At 39.7% G+C, this 16,759-nt stretch overlaps 1 protein-coding gene across 6 annotated transcripts in view; it reads right to left on the reverse strand.

The window, feature by feature from the left end:
* The window catches only part of dgkzb (diacylglycerol kinase, zeta b), a 62,866-nt gene that overhangs the window by 7,134 nt on the left and 38,973 nt on the right, over positions 1-16,759 (reverse strand). For 3 of the 6 annotated variants that reach the window (XM_024280980.1, XM_024280979.2, XM_024280978.2), the window contains exons 4-27: positions 16,396-16,473; positions 16,259-16,315; positions 16,123-16,191; positions 14,853-14,924; positions 14,245-14,361; positions 12,679-12,753; positions 12,504-12,605; positions 12,275-12,357; positions 11,308-11,368; positions 10,539-10,652; positions 9,874-10,014; positions 9,682-9,760; positions 9,360-9,415; positions 9,221-9,283; positions 8,595-8,668; positions 8,324-8,435; positions 7,039-7,238; positions 6,577-6,677; positions 6,015-6,106; positions 5,295-5,396; positions 4,533-4,602; positions 4,414-4,454; positions 2,779-2,957; positions 1,652-1,741 (exon numbers count right to left, since the gene is read on the reverse strand). In XM_024280980.1, the coding sequence (XP_024136748.1) occupies positions 1,652-1,741; positions 2,779-2,957; positions 4,414-4,454; positions 4,533-4,602; positions 5,295-5,396; positions 6,015-6,106; positions 6,577-6,677; positions 7,039-7,238; positions 8,324-8,435; positions 8,595-8,668; positions 9,221-9,283; positions 9,360-9,415; positions 9,682-9,760; positions 9,874-10,014; positions 10,539-10,652; positions 11,308-11,368; positions 12,275-12,357; positions 12,504-12,605; positions 12,679-12,753; positions 14,245-14,361; positions 14,853-14,924; positions 16,123-16,191; positions 16,259-16,315; positions 16,396-16,473 (2,228 nt within the window). Of the gene's footprint in view, positions 1-1,651; positions 1,742-2,627; positions 2,708-2,778; positions 2,958-4,413; positions 4,455-4,532; positions 4,603-5,294; positions 5,397-6,014; positions 6,107-6,576; positions 6,678-7,038; positions 7,239-8,323; positions 8,436-8,594; positions 8,669-9,220; positions 9,284-9,359; positions 9,416-9,681; positions 9,761-9,873; positions 10,015-10,538; positions 10,653-11,307; positions 11,369-12,274; positions 12,358-12,503; positions 12,606-12,678; positions 12,754-14,244; positions 14,362-14,852; positions 14,925-16,122; positions 16,192-16,258; positions 16,316-16,395; positions 16,474-16,759 lie in introns of those variants that run through there. The other 3 variants (XR_002920197.2, XR_002920196.2, XR_002920198.2) reach the window with 2 other exon arrangements.

Genomic DNA, 16,759 nt, shown 5'->3' on the forward strand with positions numbered 1-16,759 from the left:
ATAAGTTACAATTGTTTAAAAAGCTCCTTTGTTTGATTTACGATTTATTAAGGTTTTATTTATTGATGGGTGGCTTGCAAGATCTCTGCAGTTCACGTTAAGTTATCAATATCCCTGCAGCTTTCTACTTTCAATTCTCTCTTAGTCCACGAAAGACATGAACTCATCCAAGTCTGTGTGGTGCTTCTGTCTAAAGAGGCATTTCCAGTATTTTCAATGTTCTTATGCTTCTGCACAACAGCTATATTACGTAAGGTGACAAATGGACTTCTGGGTATGTGAATAGTGAGGGGAGAATAAAGTGGGGATCCTCTACGTCTTCAGGTGCATCTCTGAACTACTTATTTACTGAGGAGACGGCATTAGCGACACATAACCCCGGAGAGTCGATTTTGAGTCACCAAAAGGCTCAGAATTTCTTTGTTTTTGAAACTTATTTGGAAATAAAGCTTCACAAAATAATGTCTTTCATCTTTGAGCATGGCTCTGATATAAGAGAACTTTGCTGATTTTTTCTCATTAATTTATGACTTTTTTCTCATAAATGTATTTATTTTTTCTCATAGATTTACGACTTTTAAAGTAATACATTCATAACTTTAAAACACAAAAATGTATGAGAAACAAAGTCATATATTTAGTCTATGACTTTTAAAGTTGTAAATATGCAACTTTATTCTCATAATTTAACAGTTTTTCATGAAAAGTTATGACTGTAATTAAAACAATGTATATTTTGCTTGTAAATTGGCCCCAAAACTCTGTCGTATGAAGGACTTTTTAGTCCGGATGAAAAGATTCACTTCCCCCATGATTCAGTTCAAACCTAATTTTTTGGATTCTTCTTTTGGATTATTACACGATTTGTGTATTCCAAAATACCAACAAAAAAAATGTTCTGAAAAAAACCCAGAGAACACAAAAGGGAAACAGCAGGTTAGGAGAATGGATGGACAATAAAGAAAACCTTTCAGTTTGCTCCTACTAAGCCTGGTGTAATGCAATAAAAGAAAAATAATTAATCTTTAAATTTAGCACAATACATCTTTGACCTTTTCAACATAAATGTATGCAGAAATTCATTTTCTCCACGATTCGATTCAATGGTGGAACATAAGTTTTAAACATAGAATTCCTACTATTTAGTTACAATATAAACTATAACTAAATATCACCTTTTTAAGATTAAGAAACCTTTATTAGTCCCACCATGGGGAAATTGCTAAATTTTAGGTTTGTGTTATGAGACCTGGATCAAAACTTTCCACAAAAAGGTTAAAAAAATACATGTATTTCTGATTTTATTTCTTATTGTTTTGCAACAGCTGTAACTTTAAACAGTTAAATCACAGCATTTTCATTGATGTTCGCATCTGTCTGCAATAAACCAGGACAACACTAGGTGGCGACATGCGCTCTTTGCTATAGCTGCTAGCTGCAGATCAATACTGACATCTGCAGGAAGATTGGAGCATCTGCAATTACAATGTTACCAGGTGGATCAAAGACAGCCAGTGATGTTTCTGAGGAGCACGTCACAATGTAGACGCTTCAATGCAGAATGATTGGTTTGTGCAGCGGTGAGTGAAGGTTGAGTGGAAGAGCATCACGATGAATTCATGCAGACACCTGAGTGAAAGTGAGAGGTTACCTGCAGAGGGGAACCTTGGGGGAGGTCGGGGTCAAAACGCTGCTCATTGCACTGTCGCTGGAAATCCTTCTTCTCTGACAATCAACCATTCTGACACACAGAAAGACAAATCACAAATAAAACAGGAACAGGAAATTAGAACAATCGCCTCTTAATAGGATAAACTGAAGATTTAGACAATGTAAAGTTTAGAATCAAAGATGAGGGGTCAAACATGAGGGGTCACCGCTTGAGGAGAGCGATCTCCTCTGGATTTATAGTAAGTTTTTAAGATTGAAGATTTTGGTTTGTGGAGCTCAAAGAACAAGACGAAGAGTAAAACTGTGTTCACACCAAATCCAATTTGTGCTTTAGATGTCTCTCTTTTGATGCGCGGCAAATTGGCTGCTCAACGCCTGTCCAAAAATGTGCTCGACACCCCAGAGGCGTGTGGGAGGAGATACCACCAAATGTTTCCGCCACATGAAGCGGTGTCTCATTACAATGAATGGAAGACACTGAGGATGTTTAGAGATCACATTTTATTTTAAAAAGCTCTATAAAAGCATTATTCTCCATGTCTGGGTAGATGAGATCATTCAGAAACTCTCCCGGTACGATGAGCTTTAATTTCTGATAACATTTTTAAATCTATTCTAAATCTGACTGTAAAGACAGTAGAGAAGTTATATGAGCCTCAACTAAATGTAAAGCCCCCCCACAGAGTTTTGGACGACTTGCAGACGTTTTGTTAAAACATGTAATTACAGTAATCTAAACGAGAGGAAATAAAAGTGTGAATTATCAGCTTCAAGTTAGATCTAGATTAAAGGAATTTAATTTAGCCAAATTTCTCAAGTGATAGAAGCACTTTTTGACTATTTGTTAAGCATCACTTCTGAGACTGGACAGAAACACCTGTTGTCTGATTGAGTCAAAAATGAGCCTGTCTGTCACTTTGTTCCCAGTGATGAAATAAAAGGTGAAACAGAAACACCTGAAGGTGGAGCCAGCAGGAGATGAGCGTATCCATGGAAACAGAAGTTTGTCAGTTTTGACTCCACAAAGAGAACAAAGCTGTGTTTAAGAGAAATCCTGCGTTCTTATGTGGAGGGAAGCGTGAGACATTTCAAGTCTGACCGACTCACCTGCTGGCGGAGGTAGGGGAGGGTGGGGAGGACGGGAAGGCGAACTGTTCTTGCTGCTCTTCTGAGTCCACCAGGTCTGGCATGCTGGGGGAGGTCCCCACCGTCTCCTTGACGACCAGCTCCGGGTCCAGGATGTAAAGTTCTTCCAGAGAGATCTCCGTTACATAGTTCAGGTGTTCCTGAAAGGGAAGCATCTCCTGTTTCAGTCTGATCCGCCCCTCGCAGACGCTCAGGTCCAGCCAATGATTCTGGCTGTTTGGGTTTTGATTGCAGGTTTTTCCCAAACCCGACAGAACCTTTACTAGAACCACATTCAGAGCAATCTGTGAGCTCAAACTCAAATGTTTTGATGAGTTTTCAGATCTACAAAATAATACTAAGGAGATTTTTTTATGTTTTACAGAATCTTGGAACATAGTTCAGACATGAACTTTTTGAAACGCAATTTTAAATCATCTGTTGTGGCAAATTGTTGAGTAGGACATGAATTAACCCGTTTATCAGACAAGGCCGATGTTTCACTGAAGGATATTCAGAGCAGCAGAAATTAGCAGCATCATTCGAGTCTCACTCTGATCATCTTTTAAAATATTTTAAAATCGCTCCTAGTGGTCTTTAAATTATGACCAAGTCAATATTAGTTTTTAAAAATAAGTTGTTTTCTTGGGCTGTTTCTGCAGAGCAACGGAGCTTAGTTGTGGGTGGGATCTATGGCATAAAGTAGCTCCGCCCTCTTCCCCTTCCTGTTGCTAACAGCTCTCTGTTTATACGTTCTTCTTCTACTTTACAGCCCCTCACACCCCCAATCTAACATTACTGGTGCAACAAAAATGGGGAGCATTGCTGAAGCATTGCTGAAGCATTGCTGAAGCTATCCTGTTGTTCAGTTCTGAGCAAGAAACCAGCTCAGACGATCCATGTCTGCAAGTGGATGCACCAGAATGGAACGCAGCAGGGAGATAGGTCACAAATAAGCTCTTTTTCAAACTGCATTTTGCTGTTTTTATCCTGATTAACAATTATTTGAATAAAGAAATACTCAGAAATTCAATTTTAAATTGAATTTTCTTTATATATGTCCTCCATCATCAGGAAAATATCACAAGAACACGATAAAAAACACATTTTTCGTCGAAGTGGGTTAAAAATTATTATTCATATTTTCAACATTGGTGACATGAAAAAAAACTGTTTTTTGTTTATGCAATGATTTTTTTTGTTTAAGTTTAAAGCAGATTTTTTTTGCCCAATTTTGCTTTTAACATCTGTATTTTTTGGAAGTCCAGTTTTCTTGTGTGTTCTGTCGTTCCTCGTAGGTGTCCTGCATGCTCTGGAAACTCTTTCATCCATCCTGTGTGTTCCGGTTCAGTCCACTTCAGCTCATTTGCCCTAACTGTATGATTTTTTTTTTTTTAATTAGAAGGTTTTAATTTTGGCTTTGTGAGATGTAAGCCTTTCTTAAACCACGTGACACGAGATCAAACCTCCATCCATCTCCTGAACCTGGACTCGAGCTGCAGTGTTACAACCCGCCCTGAGCTTCAATGGTTTTCATCAGTGATGGAAAAAGTGGCAGCTTGAGACCTCGATAAAACCAGCTTTTGGGAAAAAAAAAAAAATAAATCATCGTCTCACCTGAGCGCGGTCGATCCTGTAGAAGCGATCCGCAGTCGTACCTGAAAGCAGAGACCAGGCTGGGGTCAGAGTCTGGGGGGATCTGGATTCTGGGCTGAGGTTTGCAGCTTTAGACTTACAGTCGAGAAAACACCACTTTGAAGAGAGTTTTTGAGAAGACGGGCTGTCCTGCTTCAGATCGACTTCATCCTGCAGGAAATCGAGCACAGGAAAGCAGATCTTAACTCCTCATGCTAGTTAACTGGTCTCTACTAAAAAGTAGATATCTAAGCCTAAAAAATATAATCCCATTTCTCACAATCATCTCATGCAGATTATTAGGGTCGTGAATCATTATTTAGGCTGCGATTCAATTCATGAATCAAGACCAACACTTCACAGATTGAAAGTAAAATTGGTTTTCCAGAATTTATTTCAACAAATTAAACTTACATCTCATTTTTTATATAAAAAAAAACAGTTTTACTTTAAAAATGAAAAACTTCACTGACACTTTATGTTGAAAATGTATTTACTTACGGTGACAGTAGCACATTCGGATTGTTTCGTATGTAAATAAGAATTAAAATAAAAACTAGAAGCATGAACTTTTGGCAAGAACTAAATAAAACATTACATAGAATATGACCATATTAGGAATGTGGGCGTGGTTAGCAAATAACCACTATTGCTAAGAAAATCCAAAACATAAAATAATTTCTATGGAATTAAAAACAAAAGAAAAAAGTGGATTTCAGATCACTTTGTCACATGCAGCTCTTACCAGCCTGACAGAGGCGGTCAGGGACGCGTAGCGGCTTCTTATCAAGTGAGTTTGGGTTAAAGGTTGCAGCGGGCGAATATCTGAGTATTTTTAAAGCCCATCCACATGATAACGTCACCTTTAAAGCTTGACACGGAGTCTGCTCTGGTCGGGTTTTCTCCTCCTCCTCCTCTTCTTCTTCTTGATCTTTGTCACTTTTGACCACATCCCCACTTACACCCTACAGAAAACATTCAGTCTGGTTTGGTATTTTACAGACTCACACCCCAATGAGCACCTTAAACATCCACAAACACATGTAAATTATGACATTACAATTACTTTTAATCATAAATAGACATATTTGCACTTATATATACAATACATGACACATTAAATCCATTAAATGAAGTTCATTTAAAAAGGTTTGCTTGAAAAAGAGTGGAAGGAAGTAAATTTATATAATCCCACACATATTAGGATTTACTTAACTATGCCTGTTTTTGATTTTTTTTTTTACATAGTTATCATATCAATCCAGTTTGTAACATATTATTACAGTTATTTATACTTTGCTAGTTGATAAATGTCAAAAAATAAACATTTTGAGTTTCATCAGGAGGATTTCTCTGTCAATCCTCTTAATTTCCTTCTTTTAGTGGACCTGCATGACTGTAGAAGTAAGTTTTGACAGTTATTCTGATCATTTTTGCTAACTTGCACCTGCTTGTTGGTTTTCAAATTAGCCTCTTTTGAGTGACTACGTGGCCGAAGCTGCAGCTCCAAACTTAAGAGACAGAATGGAGTAAAAGATTTGAGACCAAGATGCATTTGACACCTCCCATGCTGATGTGCTTACCTGCTCCAGGTTGTTCTGCAGGCGTTCGATGTGCAGACGACAAGTTTCCAGGTCGCTGTCTCCGGGGACGGTGATCACTCCCAGCAGCGCCGCTGCACAAAGATAGAACCCTTAGAGTTCAGAACTGCTGCTTTCATGATGGAGGAAGGGAAAATGAGATCTAAAGAGGCGGAAATCCCCACATTTCATATCTTTTTTTTCATTATAAAAGCTTCAACACAAGTTCCTGAACTGTTATGACTTAAGTCAAGATCTGATTCATTTATCAATTTTTCTGCATTTCTGCGGTTTGAGTCTCTGTAAGAATGCTCAGACCTCCTTTTTCCCATGATTAGGACTCATTCTTCTTTTCTTGAAGGTGCAGAAAAGCCACTTCTCTAGTCTACCTGGGAAAAACTCCAAATACCTGGCTCCAAGTAAAGGGGCTAAAAGTAGGTCAACATCTGCTCGTCACCTCTAAACGCAAACAAAAGGTTCTTCAGTGTTTCAGTGGTTTTTCACACAAAGGTCAGAGTTAAGGTGAGTCCATGAACAGTGGAAAGAAAGATCCCAAAAAACTCACAGGCCTCCTTCAGTTGGTCCATGTCGTAATGCAGAGCCTCGTACGCTGCCAAGCTGATCCGATTCACTCTGATCTGCAGCTTCTCAGGAACAGGCTGCTGACTGCACACAAACACACTTGCATTTACACACTAACCTACAGAAGAAACACACACACGCACACACACAGATCAAGCACAAAACACAAACTCAAGAGTTTGAAGCCCTCAGCCCCTTTTGGTAGCAACTGCTCGAAAATGAAAAGCCCAGTCGAAATGGTACATTTGTTTGAAAAACACCGGGGCTTTTAATTTGAAAAGCTTCATAACGGATTTGTTTCAACTTTAACACAACAAACAGGAAGCATCCAAAATGAATATAAAAGTAAGAGTTTTTATTTAAATTGCAGAGAACACAACCCAAAATGACCTGAACAGAAGACAAATAAATTAAACATGTGACCCGCTGGTGCTGTGAATCTTACTCGTTGAGATGAGGCATGGAGATCCTCCTCTTGGCCTTCTGGACCATGTTGGCCTGGTTCCTCAGGCTAATGCGGATGACGGATGGGGCCAGCTTGCAGGGCTCACCATCCACCTGCATGGGGATGGACTTGAAGGTGGTGAGGGTCACCTCCTTACACTGGTGGAGGCGCTCACCATGACCACCCACTTGTAACGTGGCCTGTAACACATAACAGGTGTACTTATTACTTCTTAAGACCCAAGCTAAAATAAAAAAACAAAAACAAAAAAAAAATTAGCTTTAAAGCTTTAATATTAACCATGTTTTATAAATTGAGTGCAATAAACCACATGGACACAAGGGGCAGCAGTGAGGTTGGTTGACTCAGAAAGTGTTGCTTAGGAGCAACACTATGATTTTAAAGATTCTCTAAAAGTGTGTGTGAACTTTTCGCTTCTTAAAAGACTTTACACCAGACAGCAGTGGATGCAGTTTATTTTTTTCCTAATAAAATGTAGATGAAGGTTTTCTTGTGTGGAAACTGCAGCAAGTTTTTGTCCATGTTTATGTTCATACACCCATATAAATGCAGATCAAACTAGTTTACCATGATGGCAGATCAGAGTCAGTTAACCCTTTAACAACAGAGCTTAAGCTCCAGTGTTAATGTTCTTTGACTTACTGTAACTCTTCAACCGTTTGTGCAGCTTTGCACTGATATGCAACACTTTAGCATTAAGGTGTCCGGCAGGCTAGCTCTGCCGGATCCCAAGTGACGGCGCTTGCTAGCTCTACAACTCTGGGTAACGGAACTCACTTACTTTGTTCATATTCATACACCTATATAATTCCTGGTGGACAGCGGAGCTTGCTAGCTGGCTACGGTGTCCATCGGGCAGCTGGCTAATGTAGCAAGACACCCCAATGAATTCCCACGTCAGCCAATGAGGGAAAACACAGACGGGGCTAGATTCTGATGCAGAGAAAAGTGGCTTTGCACCGATTGGCGTAAAGCCACTTTTCTCCACATCAGAATGAATTGGAATTACGATTAATTGCTTTATGGCAGTTCAAAGAGCGGGCGTTATTTAGTTGTCGCCGATAACATTTCTGATGTTAAAGAGTTAAACAGACACGTACTCAGTAACCATAGCTGTTCTCTGAGTCGTAGAATGGTTTGTGGATCATACAGTACCCGGAAAACAGTACTTTGGTGATTCTGGTTCAGGCTTTCATTTGTTCTGATGTGCAAACTCTCAACCTTCCCTTTCCGGAACCAAAAAGTCTGCAGTAACTAAGCTCACCAGAGACGTCATGGTGAAGCCGATAACCTCAATGCAGCCGTCGTCGTGACGCTGTGGTTCAAAGTCCTGATGTTCACTGGGGTGGCCCCACGGCGTGGTGCCAGCACAGTACCTGCAGTGGAAGAAGAGATCGGGCAAAATCTTCTCAAAGATTTCAAAACGTTATGCTGGGTCAACAAAAGTACCATCAGTGATAGATTTCTGTCATCTTACGCAACCAAATTTTTTTTTCTTCCAATTAGGAATTTTATCTTTGGTCACTTCTCCATACCTGGGAATGTTAAGGAATAGGAGGCACTGTAACTTCATCTCCTGGACTTTGGCTGTCAGGTCGGTGCCGTCACACTGAAGTAAAAACAAAAAAAGTTATGGTCTTATACATAGGAGAACAGACTATACTTCAACTATTGACTGTATACAAGAATTGGACTGAGTGATCCCTCAGCACCTGGCGTTCCAAACAGGAAGTACCCCATGGCTCCAAGAAGCCAAAACCCCAAAACTTCCATAGAGAAATAAACAGCTAGGTTGTTTTTAGTGATTTTTTTGTCTTGATTGCACATTATTAAAGTTATAAACTGGCCTCTATAATAGAAGGTGGCCTCGCATCCAACGATCGAAATGTTTGACAGATTCTTCCAAGCCCATTTTCAAGTGGTAGGGGCGTGGCCTTCCAACAAGCTCACTCCTGATTGGCAAGAGTGGAAATGAGGACTCAGACACATCACGGTTTACTGAGGAATTCCAGCTCCAACATTTCGTGAAAAAAATGACGTCTGAATTGAGCTCATTTTGTTGGAGGTGTAGGTAATGTTTTTTTTAGGTTCCTCACTTCTAAGAAGACCGATTAAAAACGGACCACTTTTATTAGGAGTCTTCCCCCTCTCCTGAACTCACCACCACTTTGATATGCTTGGCCAGGTCTTTGGAGCTGCCGCTCAGGAAGTCTGAGAAGGCCGTCTGAAAGGAAGAACGTGTGTGAGAGACGTTCCTGTGTGAGGACGGATGAAGACGACAGACAGGAGGGAACACTCACCCCCGCATAGAACATCTTATTCCTGAAGCGGCTGTTGAACTTCTCAGGGTTTGCTTCTGCAAACAGAACAGAATGAAGAACCATCTGAGGTTTTTGGGGACATATCTAAAGTTGGATCACATTTTTTAGTGAAAGTTTAAAAATAATCGTTAATAAAATGATCTTTAGTTACAGTTGAAAGTTTATTCGGTTCAAGGCCGTCAGTGAATAAAAAGAGCATCGGTTTTCTTGATGTTTACGATGGAATGAATGCTGTTTTTGTTTCTCTGATCCTGGACCACCCTCTGCCCTCTTAAACTTCTGCCAGAGGAGGACGACTCACCTCGAGACTCGTGAAAGCCCAGAGTCACATGAGCGTCGAAGCCCAGGCTGAAGTAGTTGTTGAAAACGTCAATTGGTAGCTGAAAGAGAAGCAGAGGAGAGAGCGTCAGATCTACTCCAGGTTGACCTTCAGCAAAACTCTGGCAGAGATTCGGCAGAACTCTAGTGGAACTCCAACCAACCCAAAATTCACCTTATCAGTCTGATGTTCTTCTTTCTCCTCGGGCCGCGCCTCTGGGTTTGCTTCCACCTCCAGGTTCCATCGATCCAGCTGGACGATGTTTCCATCCTCCACATGCGAGAGGATCTTTGTGATTGGTTCGTCCGTGTATCCCTGTGGGAGGAGACAGCGGCGCCCAGTATGACCAGCGTGACAGAGCTGAAGCTTTGGTGGAACTTCAGTTTTTTATTCATTTCGATTAATTTAATCAACAGTTTTATTATTATTCTATATATTTTAAAAGTAAGAACATTTTAATCTAACAAGAAATGTTTTTGTTCATTTTATTACTTAATGATCGTCTTGAAAAAAATTATTTTTTTTGTTTTGTGATTTTTTTTATTTTAAAAGAGCAACAATTTTATCAAAAATAATTAAAAAAACTTAGTTAAAAAATACTTTAAAGATAAATCAAATAATGTATTTAAGAAATCAATAATTTCATTGAGGCTCAATTTAAGTCAATTGCTGATTTATTAAAGCTTTCCTTGTTTTAAAGCTTTCATTTTCACCGTAAAGTCTATAAATGTGACTTTGAACTGAATAACCCTTGGATGATCTTTAATCAGGTGAAGCACAGAGACTCGAGCCCCCACAGGAACAAGAACAGCAGCTCCTCTTTAGCCAGAACAACTCACCCCTCCCCAGTTGAGCGTCCTTGCTAAGTCATTGCCGGTTCCCAGAGGAAGGATGGCCACAGGCGGCTGAGGCCGGAGATTTAACTGGTCCAGCACGGACAGGATCCAGCCCACCTGGATACAAACACAGCAGACATGTGAGGCTCCCAGCTCCTCGTCAACTCCAGTAACTTCTAGATCTTCACAGATTAAAGTCACTGATGAGGAACTTATGTAAATTGGTGAAGCAAACACTTCTGGCTGGAATAACAGAAATAATTTATCAATGTTTTAAAACATATTCACTCATTTACTGAAGAACAAATGAGGATTAGTGATAAGGAACCATTTCTGAATGGGAATAAATCTGTTTAATGCTTAATAAGTGTCAGAAGTCTGTCCCTTTCTAAGAAGAATGTTTTAGTTTTTTTTTTCTAAATTAAGGCGACATCAATTCTTCTCTGAATGGAGATAAAGTCACTTCATCCAAAGGAGAAATCAAATTTACAGGAAGAAGCAAAATATTCTCAGAGAAAATGGAAATGTTAGTCCTTAAAACTGAAAGTCACATTGAATTACTTTATTCTTTGCATTGTGGGTTAAGAAATCTGACTTTTTAGAAAATACCTTTTTTATAGTAAACCCAAAGGGTAAAAAATGATCCAAACAGAAAGAATTCTGCAGCAAAGCTTAAATGTCCATAATTTGACCCTTTTTTAAATATTTTGTGACAAAAGTGAAGCAAAGTCGCCCCCCCCTCCTCCTGGGGTTCAGGAGCTTCAGGACTCACCGTGCCGTCCCCCCCACAGGCCAGGATCCTCAGGTTAGGCACTTTGGAGTACAACTCCAGGCTGCAGGAACACAAACAAAGCCAGAATTCAGAACAAATTGTGAAGAAGTAAAACCGATTTATTTGACGTTTTGAAACTAGAGATGTCACAATCAAGATTTTTTGGCCCTGATTCGGTTCAGTCATTTGATTTAGAGTTTTTGTCCCAATCCCATACTTTTATAACACTTTAAAAAATGAGCAAATGCAAAACAAATTGATTCTTTTTTCTTATTTTCTCATTTAACACCAAATTAGTGCACTTCTCTGAGGTTGTTTAGTATTAACTGAGATTGTAAACATAAACTTAAATTAAATAAAAACAGCAGCTCAACCTAAAAATATGCAGACATGTAAACAAATAATCAAATAAAAGTGCAGGATAAATGAAAATCAGTAATGTGCTTTTTAGAACTGTACTCTTACTTCTTATTGTCCTTTTTGACTTAAATGTATGTTTTTCTTGAAGAAAACGAACATCTTTGTCTTGTCTGATGACGAGCTGTTCCTGTTCTCATCAACGGTTGGTGGAGTGTGGGCGGAGCCGTTCAGGACTGTGCGATTTAGTAAACTGTTTGCGGTCGTGGTTGTTTGTTTACTTTATGATAATAAAATGTCCTGATCCGTTTATAATATGCAGGTGAGAGACTTCTATTAAGATATTTATTTTTAATTATAAGCTAAAAATATCAATTAAGTATGAAACCAGTCGAACCTGATTTCAATCACGTGATTGGATCAGGAATTAATTTGTGAACACATTCCCCACCTCACCTTACGTAGACCAGAAGAAGAAAAGAGTAGAATTAGTTTAGTTTTAGTTAAAAACGCCTGAACAAAGAAGATCTTGTCTCCATCTCATCATGAACATAAACAGATGATCCTCTGGGAAGGCAGATTTCACCGGCTGCCCCCCCCTCTGACTTACCCCTCTTTGGGTCCTCCTTTGGTCAGGTCAAACACCTGTCGGGGGTTCAGGTACCACATGAAGGACTGGATGATCTTTGCTCCCTGTAAGAGGCAAAAACAATCAAACCATTGGATCTGAGACTTGTAGAAGCTTCATATGAGGGAGTTTACTTGTGATCATTTCCAAAATATTCATCCATGAGCTTCTAAAACAGCTTCTAAAAGCCTTTGTGGAAGCCTCAAATTACCTGATTGCCGCCGCTCTTCGGGTTGACGAACACCAGCAGAGGCTTCATGAGCTGTGAGGGGAGGGGCTTCACCTGGAAGGGCTTCCATCGTCCATCTTGGAGCTGGAAGGCAGCAGAATGTGAGCAGGAACATCCGCGGTCGTTTCTAAGATCCTCACTGTGAGCATCGTCTCACCTCTGCTCCCTTCTTGCTCGACTTGTTGCACTTCAGCGACGTCCGTTTCTTCTTTTTGCTGGACTTCAGAGAGGTCTGCGGAGAGATTCAGTCACAGCATCGTCGATGAGGATACCTAATCCTTTTCAGAGATCATTTAATCTGTATTTAATGACTTTGGTGGAGGAGTTCATGAACCAGTCATAGGACAGGAGCGTGAGAACAGGCTGAGAAGTGCCGGTCTCAAAGGACTCACAAATGAATCCCGTTTCCATCCTTTTCACTTAAAAGGTGAACAAATGCTCCAGTTTTCTTATTAAAGTCTTGGTCACAACTTCCCTTTTGGGGAGAGGGACCTGGTTGGCAAGATGGCGCCCAAACACAACATTAAACTCAAGCAGAATTTGCCTAACTATACTTGAAGATTCCTAACCCTAACTGTAACCCTAACTCGGTTCTGGTGTTTTTCTAGGGGAAGATCATGAACTTTGTTCGAGGACTTCCGGCTAATGATGCTCTGGCGCCATCTTGGGGCCATGTTGTTCTCTGTGGTCAGGTCCTCTTGCATTTGTGAAGATACAGGCTGTTTGAGGGGAAAAATAAGCCTGTATGGGGTACATAAAAAATTAAGGTCCTAGACCCCATCAAACGAAAATGTTCATGCACATTTTTTCTATGGGCATGCTGCAGGTGATAGGTTGTAGTAACACTTATACAACACATAAGGGCAAGTAAGGTTGAAGTCAGTGAGACATAGGCGTGTCGTACAGGTTTTTCCATTTTTAAATTCCCCCAAATCTTGTGCACTGAGCAATGAGCCCATTAGTGCTGTTCAACCACATCTTTTTGGACGTGGTTGATCGAATAAATGAAATTAAGACGAAGTGTAGTTTGTGTGGACATCCACTGGGCACCTATGTATCACGTGCACATTTGTGCACGGTATGTGAGGAGCGATACTTCCACCTTACTAACAACTAAAGTGTGGCATAAGGGCACACTTTAGAATGTTAATGATCTCAAGGTTACATGAACAAAGAGCACATCTTGAAGTTGCAACTGCTTTAATTTTTGCATTTCCTTATTTATCGAGTATTCTTATTGGCTCAGAAGGCTCATGTGACCCACTGTAGACTTAGAAGTACGAAATGATCCACTTCAATCATGTATTTTAAAGTGTTCTCAGTGGTTTTCACTTACGGTTATACTATTTTTAGCCAGTATAAAACAAAAAAAATAGTTTTCTAGAACCTAGTTTCTACAAAACAACAGGAGATCATTAGAAATTCATTAGAGTTGTGGGCAAGACCTCCCGACCTGTCACTGAGAGCTCTTTGTTTATATGATCTCCTGCTGGCTTACAGCCCTAGAAAACACTGATAATGTTGGCAGAAATGCCAATCAAGGTGCTAAAGCACTTTTGCACATGATTAGGGAAACCAAGAATCAAACCTGTGACCGCCCAATCAGATGTTGAGCGTTCTAACCAGACACTGAGAGCATGTCGGGTGTGCAAGTCATGCTTAACCCCAAAGTGAGCAGAAGGTTTCGCTCTGCTCTTATCATCATCAGTTTGAGAGTATGTACCTGTGGTCGGCGCACCCTGATGATCCAGGTGGGGGGGATGATGACGGCAGCGTGAGCCCCCAGAGAGCAGCACTCTTCTATCTGCTGCAGCATGAAGCACGTCACTTTGTTGTGGTACTGAAAAACAAACGGGAAGTCTTCAATCGTTTTCTTTGACCTCATCACTGTCGGGACCTTGTGCCTTTCATCCAACCTCCTCCACATCTGTCTGTGGAACATCTCTTTCACTTCTAAATGGGGGTGGCAAGTGGTAGATTTTAAGAACAGCTCTTCAGAATTTCTTTAGCCAGAAAACTGTCCGTCTCCCTGAAAGTCACTGAAGAAGTTAAAAATGAAAGCATTTTTAAAAAACAAAGACTGATCATCAGCTTTTTCCTGCTTTTCCCTCTTAAATCACTCAGTTGTAACCGCTTAACATCTCCATCATCTTAGCATCAACTTTCCCAGGATGCTGAGGAGCTTCTGCATCCTCACCTTTATAAAATGCTGTCAGAATCAGTCAGGTCATGTGACCTTTAGCTTTTAGAAACTGCAGAACTCTTAACGCTGCTTTTGTACAGTTTTAGTTCCCGTTTCCTCTGAAAATGGATGCAGAACTCTGAACTCACCGCCTGCTTGCACCACGAGCAGCTGATGGCCACAATCTCTTTGCTGTGAAATGAGAACTTCTGCTGGAAGCCCTGTGGGTGAGAAGGTTCACACCGTCAGCTCAGCTTGCAGGAACGCTAAACACGAAGATTTCAGAGAGATGTGGGAGTTCACAAAGAATACAAGCACTGAAAAAGCCAAGAAGCTTAACGTTCTGCTGAGATAAATTGTCGTTTACTTGTTTTTGTTCAGTTTTACATAACTTCTCATTCTTATGAACAAAGACCTTTTTGTTCTTAGTCAAGCCTGATATTTAAGTACAGTGTTTCCTCACTTTTGATGATCTCCCCATTTTGCTGATATTTTTACCATATTTTTGCATGTTTATTTTTCAACAGAGTTCTGGTTGGCTGTAGACCATTGTCAATCAATCTCTTCAGTGTCTTGTCTACTATAAAAAATGCTCTCAGCTCACCAAATTTACATACATTTTCCATCTTGGTCAGATTTTTGTTTTTATTCTTTAATACCGAACTATTTTTTCTTTAAAGGTTTAAACTTTGAGAGTTTAAATAAAATAGAAAAATGTGAAAGTTTTTATGTCTATTGAGAAAAATGTATAAAGTGTGTAATGAGGAGTTTTACAGCCTTAATTATTATAGAAAATTGTGTGGAGTTATTTTTAGAATGCAAGTCCCACAATAAACGATGGAGCACTACCTCAAAAAACACTTAAAAATATAAAAACTAATTATAGAAAGTTGTTTTTTAAATTTGATCTATTAATACATTCAATAATTATTTTTTTTCTTTTACCATTTTAGATATTCCTTTTTTTATTGTTATCTCTGTAATTTTTCTTTGTTTTATTTTTTTTTTTACTGTTTTTTTTTCCTTTTCAAACTTTAATTATTTTTCTTTTCCTCAGCTGCAGACACTCACTGGCTGCTGTAATGTTATGTATACAACTGGCTTGTAAATGAGTAATTAAGCGACCACTTGACAAGGTCAGCAGCCAATCAAGATGCAGAACACAAAGCGGTGTCTAAAAAAAAGAAAAGAAAAACAGGATGCAAACTTGGACTAAAGATAAAAAATTTCAAAACGGCAAGACTGTGTAAGGTAATCGGGGTTATAGTGAAGGATTTTTATTTATAAATATCAGTAGAAGATTAGTTAAAAGGTAAAGTGACTTTCACTTTTTTCTAATAGGACCATGAATTTATTTCTTCAAAGAAATTATCAAGTTCTCGTCTCCATATATCTCCTCGGCAGAATTCATAGGCTCACCTTCCCGCACTGCCGACACTTCCCGGTCTGACGTCTGCGGTGGACCCAGTGATGTCGCACGACGCTGGCCTGAAAAACAGCACTCCTGTGAGCACGATCGCCTCAGAAACACAGCAGACACTTTGTGACCTCTGACCTCTTTGACGGCTCTAGACGCCGGCTCCCTGAACGACGGTTTACACCTGAAGTTAATCTGAAAAAAGACGAAACGCTGTGAGCCTCAAGGTGGGGTGGGGGGTGCACACGAAAGGTGCTGGTCAAAAGCTCGCTCACCTTCTCCAGCTGCTCCATGCACGAGACGTGCACAGATATCTTACAACCAGCACACTTCTTCCTCGCCGCAGACTTTTGCTGCAAAGAAACACAACAAAGAGTTTGTATCTTCCAGAGGTTTTTAATCCAAGCATGAATGTGAAGCACAGCAGAGAGGGAGGGGCATAAACAGGTTCTTAATACCCCCACATGGCAAAAACCGAATCCCAAAGTAAAGAAAATGTGTCTGGCAAGAAAAATAGTTTTATCAACAAAGTTTTTCAATATAAAATATTTTAGTTTGAGAAAAAAAATGTCTTTATGGCTTAAAATATTTTTAAAAAAGAACTCTTGATTTAAAAAAAAAACTATTTTTCTTCATTGG

The sequence above is a fragment of the Oryzias melastigma genome, linkage group LG6 (genome assembly GCF_002922805.2).
Source record: "Oryzias melastigma strain HK-1 linkage group LG6, ASM292280v2, whole genome shotgun sequence".
NCBI classification, from domain to species: Eukaryota; Metazoa; Chordata; class Actinopteri; order Beloniformes; family Adrianichthyidae; genus Oryzias; species Oryzias melastigma.